At 36.7% G+C, this 17,145-nt stretch overlaps 1 protein-coding gene across 2 annotated transcripts; it reads left to right on the top strand.

Moving 5' to 3' along the window:
• The first annotated feature begins 71 nt into the window (after positions 1-71).
• trpm4a (transient receptor potential cation channel, subfamily M, member 4a) lies at positions 72-15,136 on the top strand. Of its 2 annotated transcripts, XM_043230519.1 has the most exons (28): positions 72-261; positions 1,294-1,355; positions 1,900-2,065; positions 2,870-3,050; positions 4,156-4,325; positions 5,867-6,044; positions 6,537-6,601; positions 6,898-7,146; positions 7,222-7,324; positions 7,407-7,525; positions 7,624-7,929; positions 8,459-8,560; positions 8,677-8,805; positions 9,125-9,254; positions 9,536-9,681; positions 9,762-9,874; positions 9,957-10,052; positions 10,135-10,181; positions 10,260-10,492; positions 10,574-10,689; positions 10,768-10,900; positions 10,980-11,154; positions 11,362-11,527; positions 11,764-11,945; positions 12,247-12,379; positions 12,667-12,739; positions 13,086-13,182; positions 13,520-15,136. In XM_043230519.1, the coding sequence occupies exons 1-28, from the start codon at positions 190-192 to the stop codon at positions 13,564-13,566; spliced, it is 3,789 nt and encodes a 1,262-aa protein (XP_043086454.1). In that variant the 5' UTR covers positions 72-189; the 3' UTR covers positions 13,567-15,136. The 2 variants fall into 2 exon arrangements, with proteins under 2 accessions (XP_043086454.1, XP_043086464.1); XM_043230529.1 differs by lacking the exon at positions 1,294-1,355 and having other exon boundaries at positions 125-261.
• Positions 15,137-17,145: the final 2,009 nt, after the last annotated feature.

A 17,145-nucleotide genomic window follows, 5' to 3' on the forward strand; every position in this document is an offset into this window, starting at 1 on the left:
CAGAGGGGCGCGCGTGAGACGTGTAGTGTGGGCGGGGCTTCGAATCTACGGCTTCAGAATAAGTTTCATTAAATATCTCGGGAATCCGAGCATAACTAAATAGCAAACTGGAGCATGATTGCATCTAGACTCTCCATGGATCTCTTATGAAGACATATGGGTTTCTAATAAACCGGACAAGACGGGAAAATGATCAAAATGCAGAAAATCGAGAAAGAGAACGAAGGAGTTGGAGGAGAGAGAAAATCCCAAAATGATCAGGTGTGTGTTTAACACTTTATTAAAAGTGGACTAAATAATGTCATGAAGTCACCTATATATTTCACAGGGCAGACGTAGGATTGCTATTTGTGTTGTTTAAGCTTTTTCAAAGTCAGATTTATTAATAACCTATTTATTTTAGCAGTCCTGTATCTGTAAAAGCGTCATGGTTTTTTTTCTAGGCGCAGGCTGTAAGAAGTTGAATGATAAAAGTTTCTCAAGCTATTTTATGTTTCCACACCGATATTGTCTTGAACCGCTGCATTTTTTGTACTCCTTTATCCAGTGGACTGAGAACAATATCAGCAGAAGCAATTTATCAAAGACGCTCTGCTCCTAATAAATTTCAATAGTTTCCACCTTAATATGTAAAATGTAAGGATATGTGTCTTAATATGGAACAATTACAAGCTACATGTGAATGTAAAGACAGTTTTAATGGCCTTTACAATCAGGTTTGGATTGTCTCTGATGTTGCACAAGCAATGATTAACCAAACTTTAAAGTTACAAGCTTGTTTAACAGGTTTTTGCCCTTGCTCAATCTGCAGAATAAAGATGAGGAGGCCTATATATATATATATATATATATATATATATATATACATACACACACATGTATACATACACACATTTGTCTGTCCTCGGATGTTTGCATTTTAAATATGCGTAAGCTTTCTTCATGTTCTCTGTATTATTTATTTACTATATTACTATTTCATTACTCTCAAGAACAACATATAGAAATAGAAAATTAAATATCATTCATTTAGAAAATATAATAAATAATAATGTACACATTATGAGTGTATGAGGCGCTTATTGGTTTTGAAATAGTTAAGCAGACAGGAGTCACAAATCTGTTTAGAATCACATTTCGCACATTCCAACATTTCCTTGGAAATTCTTTTGCCATTCAAGTGTAATCTCATAGTTTGTTCTCCTCAGTCACTGACTGTGAAAGAAAAGAAACCAGAACTGCATGTGAAAATGATTCTGGCTCACTCTTCACTGTGCAATGCTTGTGTTGTAGAGCTGGATCCCAAAGATGATTAAAAAGAGAGTGTGCACCACCTTTGTGGAGGACTTATCCAGGTACAACAGCCATTTTCCATTTTATTTTGCATTCAGATTTACTAGTGTATGTAGAAACCATTTAGTCCATTCATACTCTCTTATTTAACATACACATTGATCTTCTGGTAATATGATCTGAGCCGTTAAATGGCTGATTTAGTAATGCAGGGTGGGTCAACAAACAGGTCATTTTTTCTTGAATGAAGGTGAACTCATTTGTCAACACAGTGCATTTTCCCTGTTCATTTCCCATTACCAAGCTATTGTTATGTAATGATTCATAAAAGGGTTAGGGCAGGTACTGTTTTCATTTCATTTATTAATTTTAGCGATGATGTGTACATTACGTGACGTACTGTTTCATTTCAGCTATGTCTTCATTTGATTAATTGACTGTAACATGAATGACACGCACACACAAAAAATGGAAATGTATTTGTTTTTGGCTTTTGAAGTCTCTTCCTCTGAAATGATGGTTTGAATAGTAAATATATGAGAATTCTGAACCCACCGAAGACCGTTTTAACAGTTTTCTCTCTCTCTCTGTCTCTCTCTGTGGCAGTAATGGGGCTTTGTGCCAGTGTGGTGGAGCACGGGACATTCATGCATCCATAACGGCAGATGATCGTGCGATCAGTCAGTGGGACAGTGAACAACACACCTCTGAGTACCCCACTGATGCCTTTGGACAGCTGGAGTTTGCTGGAGCTGGACGCAGAAACAGACCAGTGGGTGTCTCGATTCTTTCTACCCATCCTCAAGCATGTAAAATGACAGTCCTTTAGGATTTGTACTCCATGATAATATCTATGATAAATTGGTAATACTTTACAGTGAGGATATATTCACAAATTACAGTGCAACATCAATAAACATAATGCAAATGCACCACAGTTAACCAAAGCTTTCTGGAAAAATACCAAATGAAATGACAAAAAGTCTACTGGAGGGTTTTTTTTTTTTTTGGAAAGCTGTTTCATCAACTGAACAATTTGCATTTTGTTAAGCAGCATTGCAATCCATTGAACTCACTGTGTGTCTGTTCCTCACAACTTTGTTTTTTACTCCTGTCAAAAAGTGTAGCACTACCCTGACTAAGGTCTATTGTCATTACCTTTAAAAGTATGCCAGGCCGCTGGGCAATTACAGAACTACTATGAAACAAGTAATCCGAAGCAATTATAAACTTCCCTTTAACCAACCCCGCAGAGCCTGAGGTCATACACACTTCTCATAACCACATTAAAGCCAATTAAATTTAGACAGCAACAAAAGATAACCTCTGAGATGTTTTTGATACCGTGTGTTGCCTTAGGCAGACCCATTGTTCAGTATTTGTCTTCCCACACAAATCCTATCCTACGATCAGACATTTTTGAGTGACAGCTCATTGTAAATGTCCTGCATGTTTGTGCTTGTGAGGAACATGTCTGAATGCTTCTGTGTGTTAGTTTGGGGAAAAATAATATTACACACACAGGTTTCAAGACCGTTTGTCTGCTGTGCGTTCATATGTGATTCATCTTTTCAAGTTTCTGCGCCTGGCACATGATACACCTCCAGACAATGTGTATTCGCTGATGACGTCACAGTGGGGCCTGCCAATACCCAATCTGGTGGTGTCTGTGATGGGGGGAGAGGGGAAGGAGAAGGTGAAACCCTGGGTGCGAGAAGTGATTAGACAAGGTCTAGTCCGGGCCGCTCAGAGCACAGGTAACTTCACCTGCTCCTGTATCTTCAGCTCAGTTATGAGTGCTTGAAACCTTTACACTCACTTATCTAACCAGTCACATGTGGACTGTTCACTCTACCCCTTCACCCTCCACCCTTCTACCTGGGTTAATATTGTGCACTAAAACTAAGATAAAGACTGTTATTTATTTGTTTAGTACTTTTTGTTTAGTACTAATTTTAGTCATTACTCATTTTAGCTCATTCAGCTCATTATATATATATATATATATATATATATATATATATATATATATATATATATATATATATATATTATAGTTATTACTATATTTAAATGTTTCAGTTTTCTTATACATGCATATATATATATATATATATATATATATATATATATATATATATATATATATATATATATATATATATATATATATATGTAAGAAAGAAACATTTAAATGAAGTAATAACTGAATTAAAGTAATGAATAAAATATCAAAAAGCTATTATTGCATAGCAAAATAAATGTCTGTCTTTGTTTATCTGACCAACATGTTTATGCATGCCTTATCACACAAAATACTCTATCAAATCAGTTTGTGAAACTGGAGACCACAAATTTCTTGACTTGAGCTTGACTGAACCCTCTGAAAACATCCACATGATAAGTCATGAGATTTAATGAAAATAACAAAGCTGATGACAAAAAATGAAACGCTAAACAAAGGCCGTATAATATGTAACATATATTACTGCATATTGATATACAGAGGACAGTTGTGTTTTATGAATATTTAACTCTGATATGCATTAATGTGTTGGGCCACCTCTGGCTCACAGAGTAGATCAGGTAGGACAGGTAGCTTTACTGAAATGTTTTCTGGAAAATACATGTTAGCAGCAATTTTCATGTACCCAGTAATTAGTGACTAGTGTTAAGGTCAGTAATAGACTAGTAAACTAGTATTACTCAACAGTGGCATTCCAGTGTGTTTCTAGTGTATTGATAAGGTTTATTGTGTATATGGCAAGAATGCAAATGGCTTTAATCTAGAAGTGTTGCATTATGGAAAAAAAACCTCTATCAGTTATTTAGGTTATAGTATTTCTCATTTTCTTTTTCCAGGGGCTTGGATCATGACGTCAGGTCTGAGGGAGGGTGTTGGCCGTTGTGTAGGTGAGGCAGTAAGGGATCATTGTGCAACAGCTTCATCTCTTTCCCAGGCCAAAGTTATAGCTGTTGGTGTTGTGCCCTGGGGATTGATTTACCAACGTCAGCAACTCATAAACCCACAGGTATTACCATATGACTCCATTCTGCTTCGGTATTAACGGTTCACATAAAAGCCACACTTAAAATGTATGCATGTCAAAAAATTTTATGTTATTTATTATGTATGTTATATATATATAATAGAGACAGACCTTTGGCTTATATTTCTACAGATCTTTACAGTTAAAGATTTAATGAAATTAATAATATTATTCATCATTATTATTATTATTATTTTAATTTAATTCAGTTTAATTTGTAACATATATCATTATTATTGTCATTATTGTAATCATTATTTTTAAATGTTTATTATGCAACTATAATTAATAATTTGTTTTGCATATTGGTCATTGGACACAAATAATCGGCACTGTATTAGTAATGAAATCATGCATTAATTTTGTTATTAACCTTTACCTGTAGATCACATCTGTGTGAACTTTAGGCTAACTAACTTTGGGACAAATGAATTTAATGCATAGTAGCATAATATGTGATCTGAAGTCTAGTATGTTTGCATATATTGTGAAATATCACAAGAACCTTTTTAATTGTAGTTCAGTGCCCAGAGAAGTTTTACAGAGTGTACAGTAGCATTTCACTAAATGTCATATAGGCCTGAATAGTGTTTTGAACTGCTGTAGGACTTTGGCTAGGCTGCTCTGTAAAAAGTTATGGTTGGTTACTCTTTAATAATAATAATAATAATAATACCTTTGATTTATAAGTGCCTTTCAAGACACTCAAGGACACCGTTCAGTATAAAACAAAAGCATAAAATAGAAACATTTTAACAACACAATTACACAGCCATATCATTAAAAGCTATTCTAAACAAATACATTTTCATCTGAGTTTTAAATTGGGAAATTGAGTCCAGCTGGCGAATGTGTAAAGGTAAAGAGCTCCATAACTTCGGCGCTGCACAGCTAAAAGCCCTAACACCGAAGGATCTCAACTTAAAGTTTGGAACAAACAGTGAATCTGCAGAGGATATTCTCAGACAGGAGTGCACAAATGAAGGAAATCAGAAGGATAATGTGGTGCCAAATTATGAAGAGCTTTGTATATAAGAAGTAAAATTATGTAACGTACACGAGAGTGAACAGGAAGCCAGTGCAACTGAAAAAGGATTGGAGTTATGTGATTAAAAACACATGTACGTGTAACTATTGTAGCTGCTGAATTCTGAATTAACTGCAGTCGATGAAGTTGTTTTTCAGGAATACCAAATAAGAAAATTGCAATAATCAATCCAAGATGTAACCAGTGCAAGAATGAGCACTTCAGGACTGTGTTGAGAAAGTGAAAAATTAAGTCTGGCAATACTGTGTAAATGAAAAAATGCAGAGCGCAAAATATTACTAATGTGAGAACTAAATGAAAGAAAACCATCCAGTATAACCCTGAGAATCTTTGCCTGGGTAGAAAAGTTTACTGAGCAGTTACCAATAGACAAGCTAAAATATTCGGTTTTAGTTAAAACATACTTAGAACCGACAAGAAGGGCCTTTGTTTTTTTAGTATTTAACTTAAGCTCTTTTTGGTTATTTTTTACAAGGGCAGTTTCCCAGCGCGGTACTATGTGCACAACATGCCCCATGAATGCAGCTGCCTGGACAACAACCACCAGGCTTTCCTCTTGGTGGATGATGGAAGTGTTAGAAGCCGAGGTAGTGAAACAATGTTCAGAGCCAGCCTGGAGAACTTCATCTCCCATCAGCGCACTGGCATCTGGGGTGAGAGAAAGAGGACATTTTAACTGAAAAATAAAACAAAAAATTTCTTCTTGAGCACAAAGCACAACAGCAAAATCACAAATGTTTTATCTAGCACCTTCATCAGGGACTGATGGGAATCACAAGCACATCCCTGGGGAACTATGCACTTCATTTTATCAAATCAAAAACACTGCTATGCTGCTATTTTGGTAATTATTGAGGCCTTAAATGGCCTTGTAATCTTTTAATTTAGTAGTACTTATAATGTGTATTGTCCCTACATAGGGAAGTTGTTTTTGCAGCATTACATGACGTTATCCAAAATCACAAAGACACCATATATTTCATAGCATGTAATATGAGAACTACACTGCTCGCTGGTGGATCAAAATGAGCATGCGATTCTGAGACGAGTTTTTTGGTTAGGTTCTTTGTTTTTGCTCACTTTATTTTGAGTAATGCTATACTTCTCTTATACTAACAAATCTGTCTTCCTCCTGTTCTTAACAGGTAGTGGAAGCATTGAGATTCCTGTTTTGTGTGTGCTGATAGCAGGAGATGCTGCAATGCTAGAGGTGGTTACACAAGATGATTTTAATTATTTTAGTGTATAATACAGCAAAATAAAGAAAACAAAAGATTACTTTGTTGTTTTATTCATACTGCCTGTATAGCCTGTAACCCAACTGTCCATGTGCTATTTGCTATTTTCATATAGCACTGTTTTTGGAATGAGGCCCACCAGTGATTTATTACACACCTTTTACAGCTACAGTCATAAATGCTCATAAAAGTAGGGATCTAAAAATGTAAATGTATGGTTTTTAAAAAGGCAGTTTTATATAGGTTTTAAACGTATTTCTTATTGCAGAGAGTGGATTTATCTCTGAAAAACACCAATCCGTGGTTGGTGCTGGCAGGATCGGGTCCAGCGGCAGACCTTATAGCGTCAATACTAAAGGATCTCAACGTACCACTGAGTCCACCAGTGAGTCCCACTTTACCAAGCACTGCCGAGGAAATCAGGAAAAGTGCCAGTGTTGAGCTCAGGGATCAAGTGAGAGAGAAAATTAAAAAACACTTCCCTTCTGTGACTGAATTGGAGAAGCTTGTGGATCAGGTGAGGTGGAGAGAGAGTGTTCGCAGGGTGAAGGTATTTCTTTTACTTTTAGTTACTTTCCTCTTTTTCACACAGGCACTTAGTATCTATCACAACCGAGATCTGATCACTGTGTTTCACGGAGACCAGGAAGGACAAGATGACTTTGACAGAATCGTCCTTAGAGCCCTCGTAAGAGGTGAGATTAAATCACCTGCTTTGAGAATTCAACACATCTACAGCATGTACTTATGGGTTTATGTATGCATGTGTGTGTTCAGCTGCTAAACGGGATGCCAGTGACCCTAGTGAGTACACCGAAGAGCTGAAGCTGGCAGTGGCCTGGGACAGAGTGGACATCGCCAAGAGTGAACTCTTTCATGGCGACATCCAGTGGAGGGTACGATTAATAGCTAAATGAATGAAACCAGATCCAGCCCAAAACTGTGAACGTGTGTTTTAGCATTACAGCTTCTTTTGATATAATCTTTTTCTTAGTATGAAGATCTAGAGGAATCAATGACTGATGCTCTGGTGAACGACAAGCCCCATTTTGTGCGCCTTTTCGTGGAAAATGGATTGAACATTCTGGACTATCTGACGTATCAGCGTTTAGAGAGCCTTTACAGCTCGCTGTCGGACTGCAATCCGGTGTTCTCTTTCCTCCAGAGGAGGCTGCAGGAGCGAGTGGGATTAGTTGGCTCCCAGACCCGCTTAGCTTTACCTGATGAGAATCACTCTTTCAAGAGCCACGCCACCTCCCTCACCACCCCGTCTGCTGCTCGAGACCTCACCCTGTATGAGGTAAAACGACGGACGATGAAACCAGGGTTACAGTTTTAAAAGGATTTTAAAAAGAACGTAACAGAAATTATAGAGTTAATATAAAAGATTCATTTTTGTTATGCCACATCGAAGCGCATTTATTGGTTGTATTTCCTGAAATGAAATATGGACATAATTCGCACACAAATGTCACACACAAACATTTGTTAAGCATGGGGAAACAAATTAACAAATGGAGCAATAAAAACCCTCTTAAATATTCAGTTTGTTTTTCAGTTTTGTTAGATTGTTCAAGCATGTTGACAAATAACTTGTACCTTGTACCAAAAAATGTATATTGAAACGTTTTTAGCAGGCTTTCATAATTTCCTTTGCCTAAGAAAACAAGAAAATATATAATTATAATTCAATTTCATTTGATTAAGTCGAGTTAGATGTGGATCGAATACGTTGAATTGGTTATTGACAATCCCCCCCCAAAAAAACAGGGAAAGAGAATGTCTTTATTATAAGACAACATCTAAATTATGTTTTTTTTGTCTCTCAGGTTTCTCGGGTGTTATCAGAAATTATGGAAGATGTCTGTCAGCCATTTTACTACACTCCTCTTGGTGTAGACCAGGGATGGGCCTCAAGGAAAGCGATGAAGGTACCAACCAGGCTTTTTCAGAGGTTTTAGGATTGGTGAAATTATTTGACTGGTTGCGCCTACGTTAATATATTATAGATAACATTGTTGTGATTGTTTCTGTCTCGTCCATTCAGCATGTGAATAAGTTGCTGCTAACTGAGAGTGTGTACCGGAAACAGCGCTGTATGTCTCCCTGGATAGCTCTGTTTATTTGGGCTGTTCTTCAGAATCGCAGAGAAATGTCTATCTACTTCTGGGAAATGGTATTGTTTGTCATAGTTTTAAAGTCAAAGTAAATTAAAGTTGCATATGACAGTCATCCTGGACTCTATACTGACATCTAGTGATGAGAATTCAGTAACACACTATAGTATTGAGCTGTTGGTGCAACTGTACAAATCTAATGTTAATTTATTTAGCAAGTAAAAGTGTTCAGTAACAGGAGGTTGCATGCAGTATACCAAAGATGTATTTTTTATTATGGCTGGAGTGATTAATCATGATAATTACCATAATCAGTGTATCTTTTTTATATAATTTTGCTTTGTTTTGCTCCTTTCACCTACTCTCTTTCAATGTTAGGCGGGGGAGTCGGTGCTAAGTGCTCTTGCTGGGTGTAAAATATTAAGAGAGCTCTCCAAGTTGGAGACAGAGACTGAGACCAAGCACTCCATGAAAGAACTTGCTCAAACCTTTGAGAATCTGGCACATGGTGAGTGTGAATCAAGTTAAAGAGATGCCAGATGAGTCTCAGTGTTCTGGTGGGTCCCAAAAGTATGACACAGCCAGAGTGAAAATGCTTGTATTTTGTATTAATTTAACTGATTAAAAGTAAGAACTAAATTAAATTAAATTATATTTTATAAATATATATATATATATATATATAGGGACCAATTTTAATGGTCTCTAATGCTGCAGGAATTAAGAAAATCTGCATTAAGAAATCTTAGATTACATGCATTATGCATTTTCTCGTGACTTTCTTCATAGATGTGTTCAGTGAGTGTTATCAGAGCAATGAGAGACGCTCCTGCAAGCTTCTCATCAGACAGTCAGCTGTATGGGGGAGCGCCACCTGTCTGCAGATGGCCACCGCGGCTGAGGCCCGGCTCTTCTTCAGCCATGATGGGGTGCAGGTAAGCAGTGGTACCATGTTTACTTGTCAATATTTCTTAATTAGAATGGTGTCATGGTTCTTCATCCCATCCATGGGTAGACTTTACTGTCAGAGATTTGGTGGGGAGACATGGACAGCAATACAGAAGTGTGGAAACTGGTCCTGTCATTTTTCCTGCCTCCCTTCATCTATAGCAACCTCATCAGTTTCAAGTCAGTACGCTATAATTTCTGCCGATATTAGTTTTCTTTCTGGTAGAGTCATGAAAGTTTGAATGCCTTTTGATCTCTATAGGGAGCAGGAGAAGGAAGAAAACCCAGAGGAATTTCATCAGGGTAAAGAATTAGACAGCATCGATGGAGCCGAGTCATTGGCTGATGTTATAAACACGTAATTCATGGTTTCTCAGCACCATAAATAATTTCACTTTTTAATTTCACAAAATAAAGACAGTCATGTATGTGCTTCACAGGGAAGACGATGTTGAGGAATGTAATGCATTAAAAGGAAAACCAGAAGGTTTGTCTAAATTGCATTATCACAAATCCTGTTAAACTTTGACTTCTTACATCTTACATTTATATTTTTATGTTACAGCATCAAAGGCTATTACTCTAAAACGGCCTTTTTTATTACACCGATGGCGGCAGTTCTGGTTTGCACCGGTCACTTCGTTTCTAGGCAACGTGTTGATGTACTTCCTCTTCCTTTTCCTCTTTGCTTACGTGCTATTGGTTGACTTCAAGCCCCCGCCTCCGGACGGACCCGCCCCCTCAGAGCTTGTGTTGTATTTCTGGGCTTTCACACTGGTTTGTGAGGAGATTCGACAGGTACGAACAATCTCCATTGTGTTTACACTTGTTTAATTGCACTTGTTCAGTCTTCTGAATCTTTCTTCATCTCCCTCTCAGACGTTTTTTGTAGGATCTACTACTGTAATTCAAAGGATGAAGCAGTACATCCAGGACATCTGGAACAAGTGTGACATCACGGCCCTCACGCTCTTCATTCTCGGGCTTCTCTGCAGGTGCATTTAGCGAAATCTGTCCTGTGTATGTACATGCATGTGATTGAATTGGTTAGTGCATGTGCGTTTTTATTACAGGATGTTTCCGTGGACGTATAATTTTGGTCGAGCCGTACTATGTGTAGACTATGTGGTCTTCACACTCAGACTCATTCATATATTTGCCGTGCACAAACAGCTTGGTCCCAAAATTATCATAGTTGGGAAAATGGTGAGGAGGAGTCTTTAATTTTCAGTGTGCCTTTAAAAGTGCATATAATTCTATTAATAAATGATCCTGTACTCCACAGGTGAAAGATGTGTTTTTCTTCCTGTTCTTCCTGGGGGTGTGGCTAATGGCATATGGAGTAGCCAATCAGGCGCTGCTATACTCCTATGACTCTCGTCCTGGTTGGATAATTCGGCGCGTGTTCTACAGGCCTTACATGCACATATATGGGCAGATACCACTGGATGAAATTGATGGTGTGTGTGTGTGTGTGTGCTTCTGTTTCTCTGTTGTGTTTACTGTACAGTTCACAGTCACCTTTCAAAAATTCAGATTTTTTTGTAACAATGTAAAAAGCCTTTTGATTAGTTTAATGCACCCTTGCTGAATAAGAATAATACTTACTGACCCCAAACATTGATTTTACTGATTGTGTTGTAATAAGTTTTGTTCTTTGACTCTAGCTGACAAGCGACAGGAGAGAGAGTGTACAGACAACGTGACACTCATCCATCAGGGGGCAGAACCATGCCCACAGTCTGATGCGAACTGGCTGGTTCTTATTCTGCTGTCAGTCTACTTGTTGGTCACTAATATTTTGTTGGTGAACTTGCTCATTGCAATGTTCAGGTAAAAACCTACGCCATCAACACTGATCACTGATCACATGCCTTCCTTTTTGTATTTAAAACAATGATTTTCTATGGACTATAAAATAAATTAAATAATGTATTACTGGTGTACCCCTAGCAATGAAACACTAGTGGCAGAATTCTTTTGCTGCTACGTTAGTCTGTCAACAATACAGCAAGACTTCTCTAACTGTACTGCTTTGATGGTTGTGTGTTCATCTTATTTGTCTACAGTTACACATTCAATAAAGTCCAGGAGCACAGTGACGTACACTGGAAGTTCCAGCGCTACAACCTGATCGTGGAGTACCACTCGCGCCCCTGCCTCTCCCCGCCCTTCATCATCATCTCCCACCTCCATATCTTCTTCAAAAGAGTCATTCAGAGATTGCCCTCCAATAAGAGCCAACACTTTAGTGCGTTCTGACATATGATGCTACAATATACTTCATTGCTAATTTGATCTTTAAAGGGATAGTTCACATATGAAAGTCCTGTTGTCATTTACCTTCTGCGACTTTCCTTCTTCTCTGGAGCTTTAAATTAAAATGTATTCATTTAAATTAAATGAACTTTAAACAGTTAATGGCTTAGTTACCATCTACGTTCAGAAAAGAAAGAAAGTCATGCAGGTCTGGTTAGACATTAAGCTGAGTAAATAATGACATTTTTTAGAGGAACTATCCCTTTAACCGTGAGGTGTGTCTTTTTCCATAGTGTTGGACCTGAAAAACAAAGAGGCCAGTTTGCTAAACACGTGGGAGTCAACGTTGAAAGAGAACCTGCTTTCCATGCAAGGCAAAAAACAACGAGAGAGCGACACGGAGCGGCTTAAACGCACTTCCACAAAGTCAGTCAATCGTGTTACTGTTTTTTATACTCTCAGATCAACAATTTATTTCACATACTTCACATGTGAGTTTCTAAAAAAGATGAGTGAGCGGAGAACATATCCATCACTGACAAGTAGATCTGTATGTAATACACACCCGGGGGCATTTAGTAACCTCGCAGTGGCGGCTCTCGTTTCGCGTTTATGTGCGTGTGAAGGGGGGAGAGACTGTCAACCCCTGCTGAATCAGGCACGGGCGTCTTGAATGACAGAATGTGTATATTTGTATCCATATGTGTGTGTAGGGTGGACAGCGTCCTGAAGCAGATGTCGGAGATTCGCAATCACGATCACAGGTTGAGAAAACTGGAGTCGGAGGTTTGTGATAACTCTCCACACCTGTCTACCTGTGGCTATCAAACACAGTGGCACCTGTTTTTGAATCTCAGCAGCGCCCCACGGAGCTCACGCATGCGTCTGTGGGTGCAAGACTATGGGCCTTGCCTTATTTTAGCTGCAGCTGTTGTGTTTGCTTGCTCAGCGCAGACCAAGGCCCATCCGTCATTCTCCCTATCACTGTACGAGCCTTTAGAATGTAGATCCACTTTGAGAATGTGCCAAGCTGTCAGCCGATCAATGTAATTAATGAACCTGTGCTTTAAAGGGGACCTCAGGTTTTTTTTGACTTATACTCTGTGTCTTTTTCTGTTTGCTTGTTACTCAGGTGGAGTACTGCTCTACTGCCCTCTGCTGGATAGTGGAGGCGCTGTCTCACAGTGATCTTGTAAAGCAGACACGTCCACCTCCTCTTCCTTACAAAGGTGCGGTGTTCACTCTCCTCTGCCTTTCCCCCTCTTTGCAGCGTCAAAGTGTAGCTTATGTTTCTCAGGTCCCCTCTTAGTAACAGTGTTTACAGTGTTGGTTTGGCTGTAACATTTTAATGATACTTATTTTCATAAATATACAGTTACAGTATTTTCTTACTCACTGATCGAGCCATAACATCATCACAGAATCTATATATCTTGACATGTCTATCTATCTGTCTATCTATCTATCTATCTATCTATCTATCTATCTATATATATATTTTTTTATATTAATATAATATTTAATATTATGTTGTTAACTATCATGTCTCTTCTGCCTTTGTTTCAGGTATTGCTTCTAAACGGCCCACATTTTCCAGATCAAAATTCTGCTGACAGTGCAGATACGTAAATGTGTGCATTTTATATACTCATTTTTTGTATGATTCTTTGTGATATTTTAGCTTGATATGTTAAATGTAATGACTACATTGTTTTTATCAGATTTTTTCCATTGTATGAGAGATTTTTGAACAAATTTGATTTGTTCTAAAGTTTTGAAAAGTAATATTTAAATGATCTGAGTTGTCAAACAGTACAGAGGGACGTGGAGAAAACTGTCCTTTAAAAGAAAAGAAAATAATTCAAATAATGTATTTATGATCATAACCTGGTATTATTTTGTATATGAAAATGAAATAGAAAAACATTGTTCTTTTAAATTAGCATTTTTATCAGGGTCCTATGTTTACATTTAGTACTTTAATGGCAAACAAAAGGTTATTAGTCAGCATTAAATGCAAAAATATTTAACGTTATGTTCATAGGAGCCTGATTAAAAAAAATATTTCAAAGAAAAGTCTTAGACTTTGCATCGGAAGTCTTGCATCTTGCATCTTAGACTTAAACTGAGCATAGTGCTCTTGTATAGTCAGAGTTTTTAAATATAATATGAGTTAATTTTTTCCCTATACAGGGACAGAAAAGGCATTGCATAATGATAATAACCACCCAGGAGAGCTGTAATTACTAGGGCTGTCATTAGATTAAATTTTTTATGTAATTAATTACATGATGTTTCAACTGAGAAAATGTCCACAAATGATTATTTAAAGATACTTTCTCATTTAACACATCAAATAGACATTTACAAATTGAGGCTTTAGAAATATTTTATTTGATCCAACAACAAAACATTTATTACACATGAACATATGGAACATAAAAGAAGATCATTTGAGAAACATCTCAGTATTGTTTGTTTACACAGTAATCCATTGGTAACCAAAACAGTTGTTACCAGGAGTCTTCAAAATACCTTCTTCTGTATTTCTTAAAAAAAGGTTTGAAATGAAAATAAATGTAAATGAAAGATTTTGTTGGGTGATCTATCCCTTTAATATTATTATTATTATTATATTATTATTATTATTATTATTATTATTATTATATGAATTCATTAAATTATACTCTAAATAAGCAATTAAATTTGTCAGCAGGTGGCTGTAAATGTAATTAATTTGTTTCCTTCATGAAAGAAGTAAATGGCTCTTTATAAATGGGTCTTTGAGACATTGATTCACACAATTTGTTCAAAATGCGGATTCATTCAGAAACTAAACATCACTGTGTTGCTCCACTGTGACACACAACAGTTCTGCTCTGGCTTTAAAGTTTATTTATTCTTTGCAAAACTGAGCAAAAACACATTATATTGTGTTTAAAAAATGACATATATAAACTTTTAGTATTTGTCCCGATATACAAAACATGTCATTGGTCATATGTTTCCTACTATTTATGCTGTGTCTTGAAAATGCTACAAAAGAATTTATAGGTGAATTTCAGTGCAGATCAATGCAATCATTTACAATTATCCTGTGATAGTTTTCTTATTGTGCCTGTTACTGACTAAATCTGTATATTTCCTGTTATAGTGTACCAATTAAACTTAAATTTGCTTTTACATTCTCTTCTTTGCTTTCTATTCTCAGTCCTCAGCAGTGGCCATCTGTAATGACCCTGTCCTCTTTTGAGTAGCATTTGATTCCTAGGTCGACATGGTCTTAGTCTCCTACAAGCCTTACATGGCAAGAGCTGCGGTCTATGAGGATCAGGTTGTCATATTCAGTAACTGTGGAGTGAGAGGGGGGGGCAGAGGGCTTGACTCTTCTAAGGATCTCTTCTTAAATCTAACTGGAGCTAAATCAGCACATCACCTTAGTTTAGCCACTCACTCAGTGTGAACATAGAAGCGCTGCTGCTTTTCAGAACAGAACCTGTGTGCAATGAACTTGCATGAACATGCATGTGGAATTTTAACAATTAGCATACCAACTGATTTCATTTGCTTTGTTGCCCATTACTAAAATTACTAAACTCTGCATTCAGGGTTCTTTATTAGCATATATGGTTTCTTGAAGAACTTTTAACATATATCCACAAAGGTTTTTTTTTAATGCTAAATTAAAAAAATTGGGACCTTTATTTTTAATAGTGTTGTGTATCACATTTAGCAGATTTAACTTTTAAAGCTTGAAAAGGTTACGTGTCATCTTATGCTTAGATAGACATTAATAATGGGGCATAAAATTTTTGATTTTTTTTAAAGTCCTCAAAAAGAACTATCATATCCACAAAATTGCCTCCAAACAATAACAAATCTATAACTGAAAATTATTTTTGAAATATGAAGGCTGATCCAGGTGGAGAGCAGGATGAGAGTTTCATTTTATGAGTGAGGAGGACGTGATTTTTACAACTTCTGGTGCTATCATGAAAAAAGTGGGTCAGATCAAGATACCAGCCCATACATATTCAGCTGTTCTCCTCAGAGTAGAGAGAGCAGGATAAAGAAAAAGAGAAGGAGTGAAGATGATCAGGGACCTGATATCTCAAAGGCATCTCTGCATACATATCCACTTTCAACCACATTGCAATTTAACATCTTGCTAAACCCCCCCTCAATCACACCACCTCCCTGTGTCCAGTACTCTCACTGTTCATTTTTTAGTGCATAGTGAATAGATCAGTTTAAAGGATTCGGATTCCCAGAGGAACACTTTGTTATTCTTTAATAGCTCAGGAAGTTCTCACTTATGTTTAGTATCAGCTTTTTCCACGGATGCTTCTCCTAAAATTGCAAAAGAGAAATATGAAGTGGCACAAATGTGACAATTGTTAGACAATTAATCGAGGTATAGTGTTGAAAACATTATATCTACATAATATATATGCAGAAGTCTTCAGAAAGAATTAGATAAAAAATGATTGAGTTAATATGTATCTCTATGTTTTTATGCCAGACTCGTATTTTGGCAAACATGACTGTAATTTGAGATATTACTGAGATTATGGAAGTCATATGTGACATAACTGGGGTCTTTTTAGAAACATAAACATGTGAAAACCAGGAGACTCCATTAGCTCACTGTTTAATTTCATTAATATATAAGATAAAAACATTAAAGACATGCTTTACAATAGGGTGTTTCGGGTGAAAAGAATCATATATATTTATATTTGTTTTACAGAATGTATCTGGTTTCTTTTTGGTATATATAAATATTACTATTGCTCATTGGTAATTTAACTAATAATGTTAATATGGATAATTGGAATTATTATTTATTTTAATTTGTATTCAACTTTGTTATTTTTGGTAGCTTCCATACAATCTGTAGAAACTCAAATTCCATAAAAGCACTGTTTGTTAATTGATAGCATAAAAGTATCTCGGGGCCTGAATAAACTTTTGTTGACAAAGTGAACCTTAGTGTAAACGTCAGAGGCTAGAAATTAGATTTTTATTTGCAGTGTTCATAAACTGCTGATTATCGACAAACAACTGTTAAAAAGGGCAGTAAGCTTAAAGTTAAAGGAACAGACTATAGATACTGTAGATAGATAGGTAGATATGGGGGCAGCTGTGTGGTATGCCGGGGCTGGAGTGGGTCTATGGGGAGTCAGTGGTGC

This window comes from Puntigrus tetrazona, chromosome 3, assembly GCF_018831695.1.
Source record: "Puntigrus tetrazona isolate hp1 chromosome 3, ASM1883169v1, whole genome shotgun sequence".
Classification (NCBI taxonomy): domain Eukaryota; kingdom Metazoa; phylum Chordata; class Actinopteri; order Cypriniformes; family Cyprinidae; genus Puntigrus; species Puntigrus tetrazona.

Excerpts from the sequence above, each read along its gene's own strand:
- trpm4a (XM_043230519.1), top strand. The coding sequence starts at position 190 with ATGATCAAAATGCAGAAAATCGAGAAAGAGAACGAAGGAGTTGGAGGA. Across the intron at positions 11,155-11,361 it reads ACCACTGGATGAAATTGATG|CTGACAAGCGACAGGAGAGA; the intron begins GTGTGTGTGTGT and ends CTTTGACTCTAG. Across the intron at positions 11,946-12,246 it reads CAATAAGAGCCAACACTTTA|TGTTGGACCTGAAAAACAAA; the intron begins GTGCGTTCTGAC and ends CTTTTTCCATAG.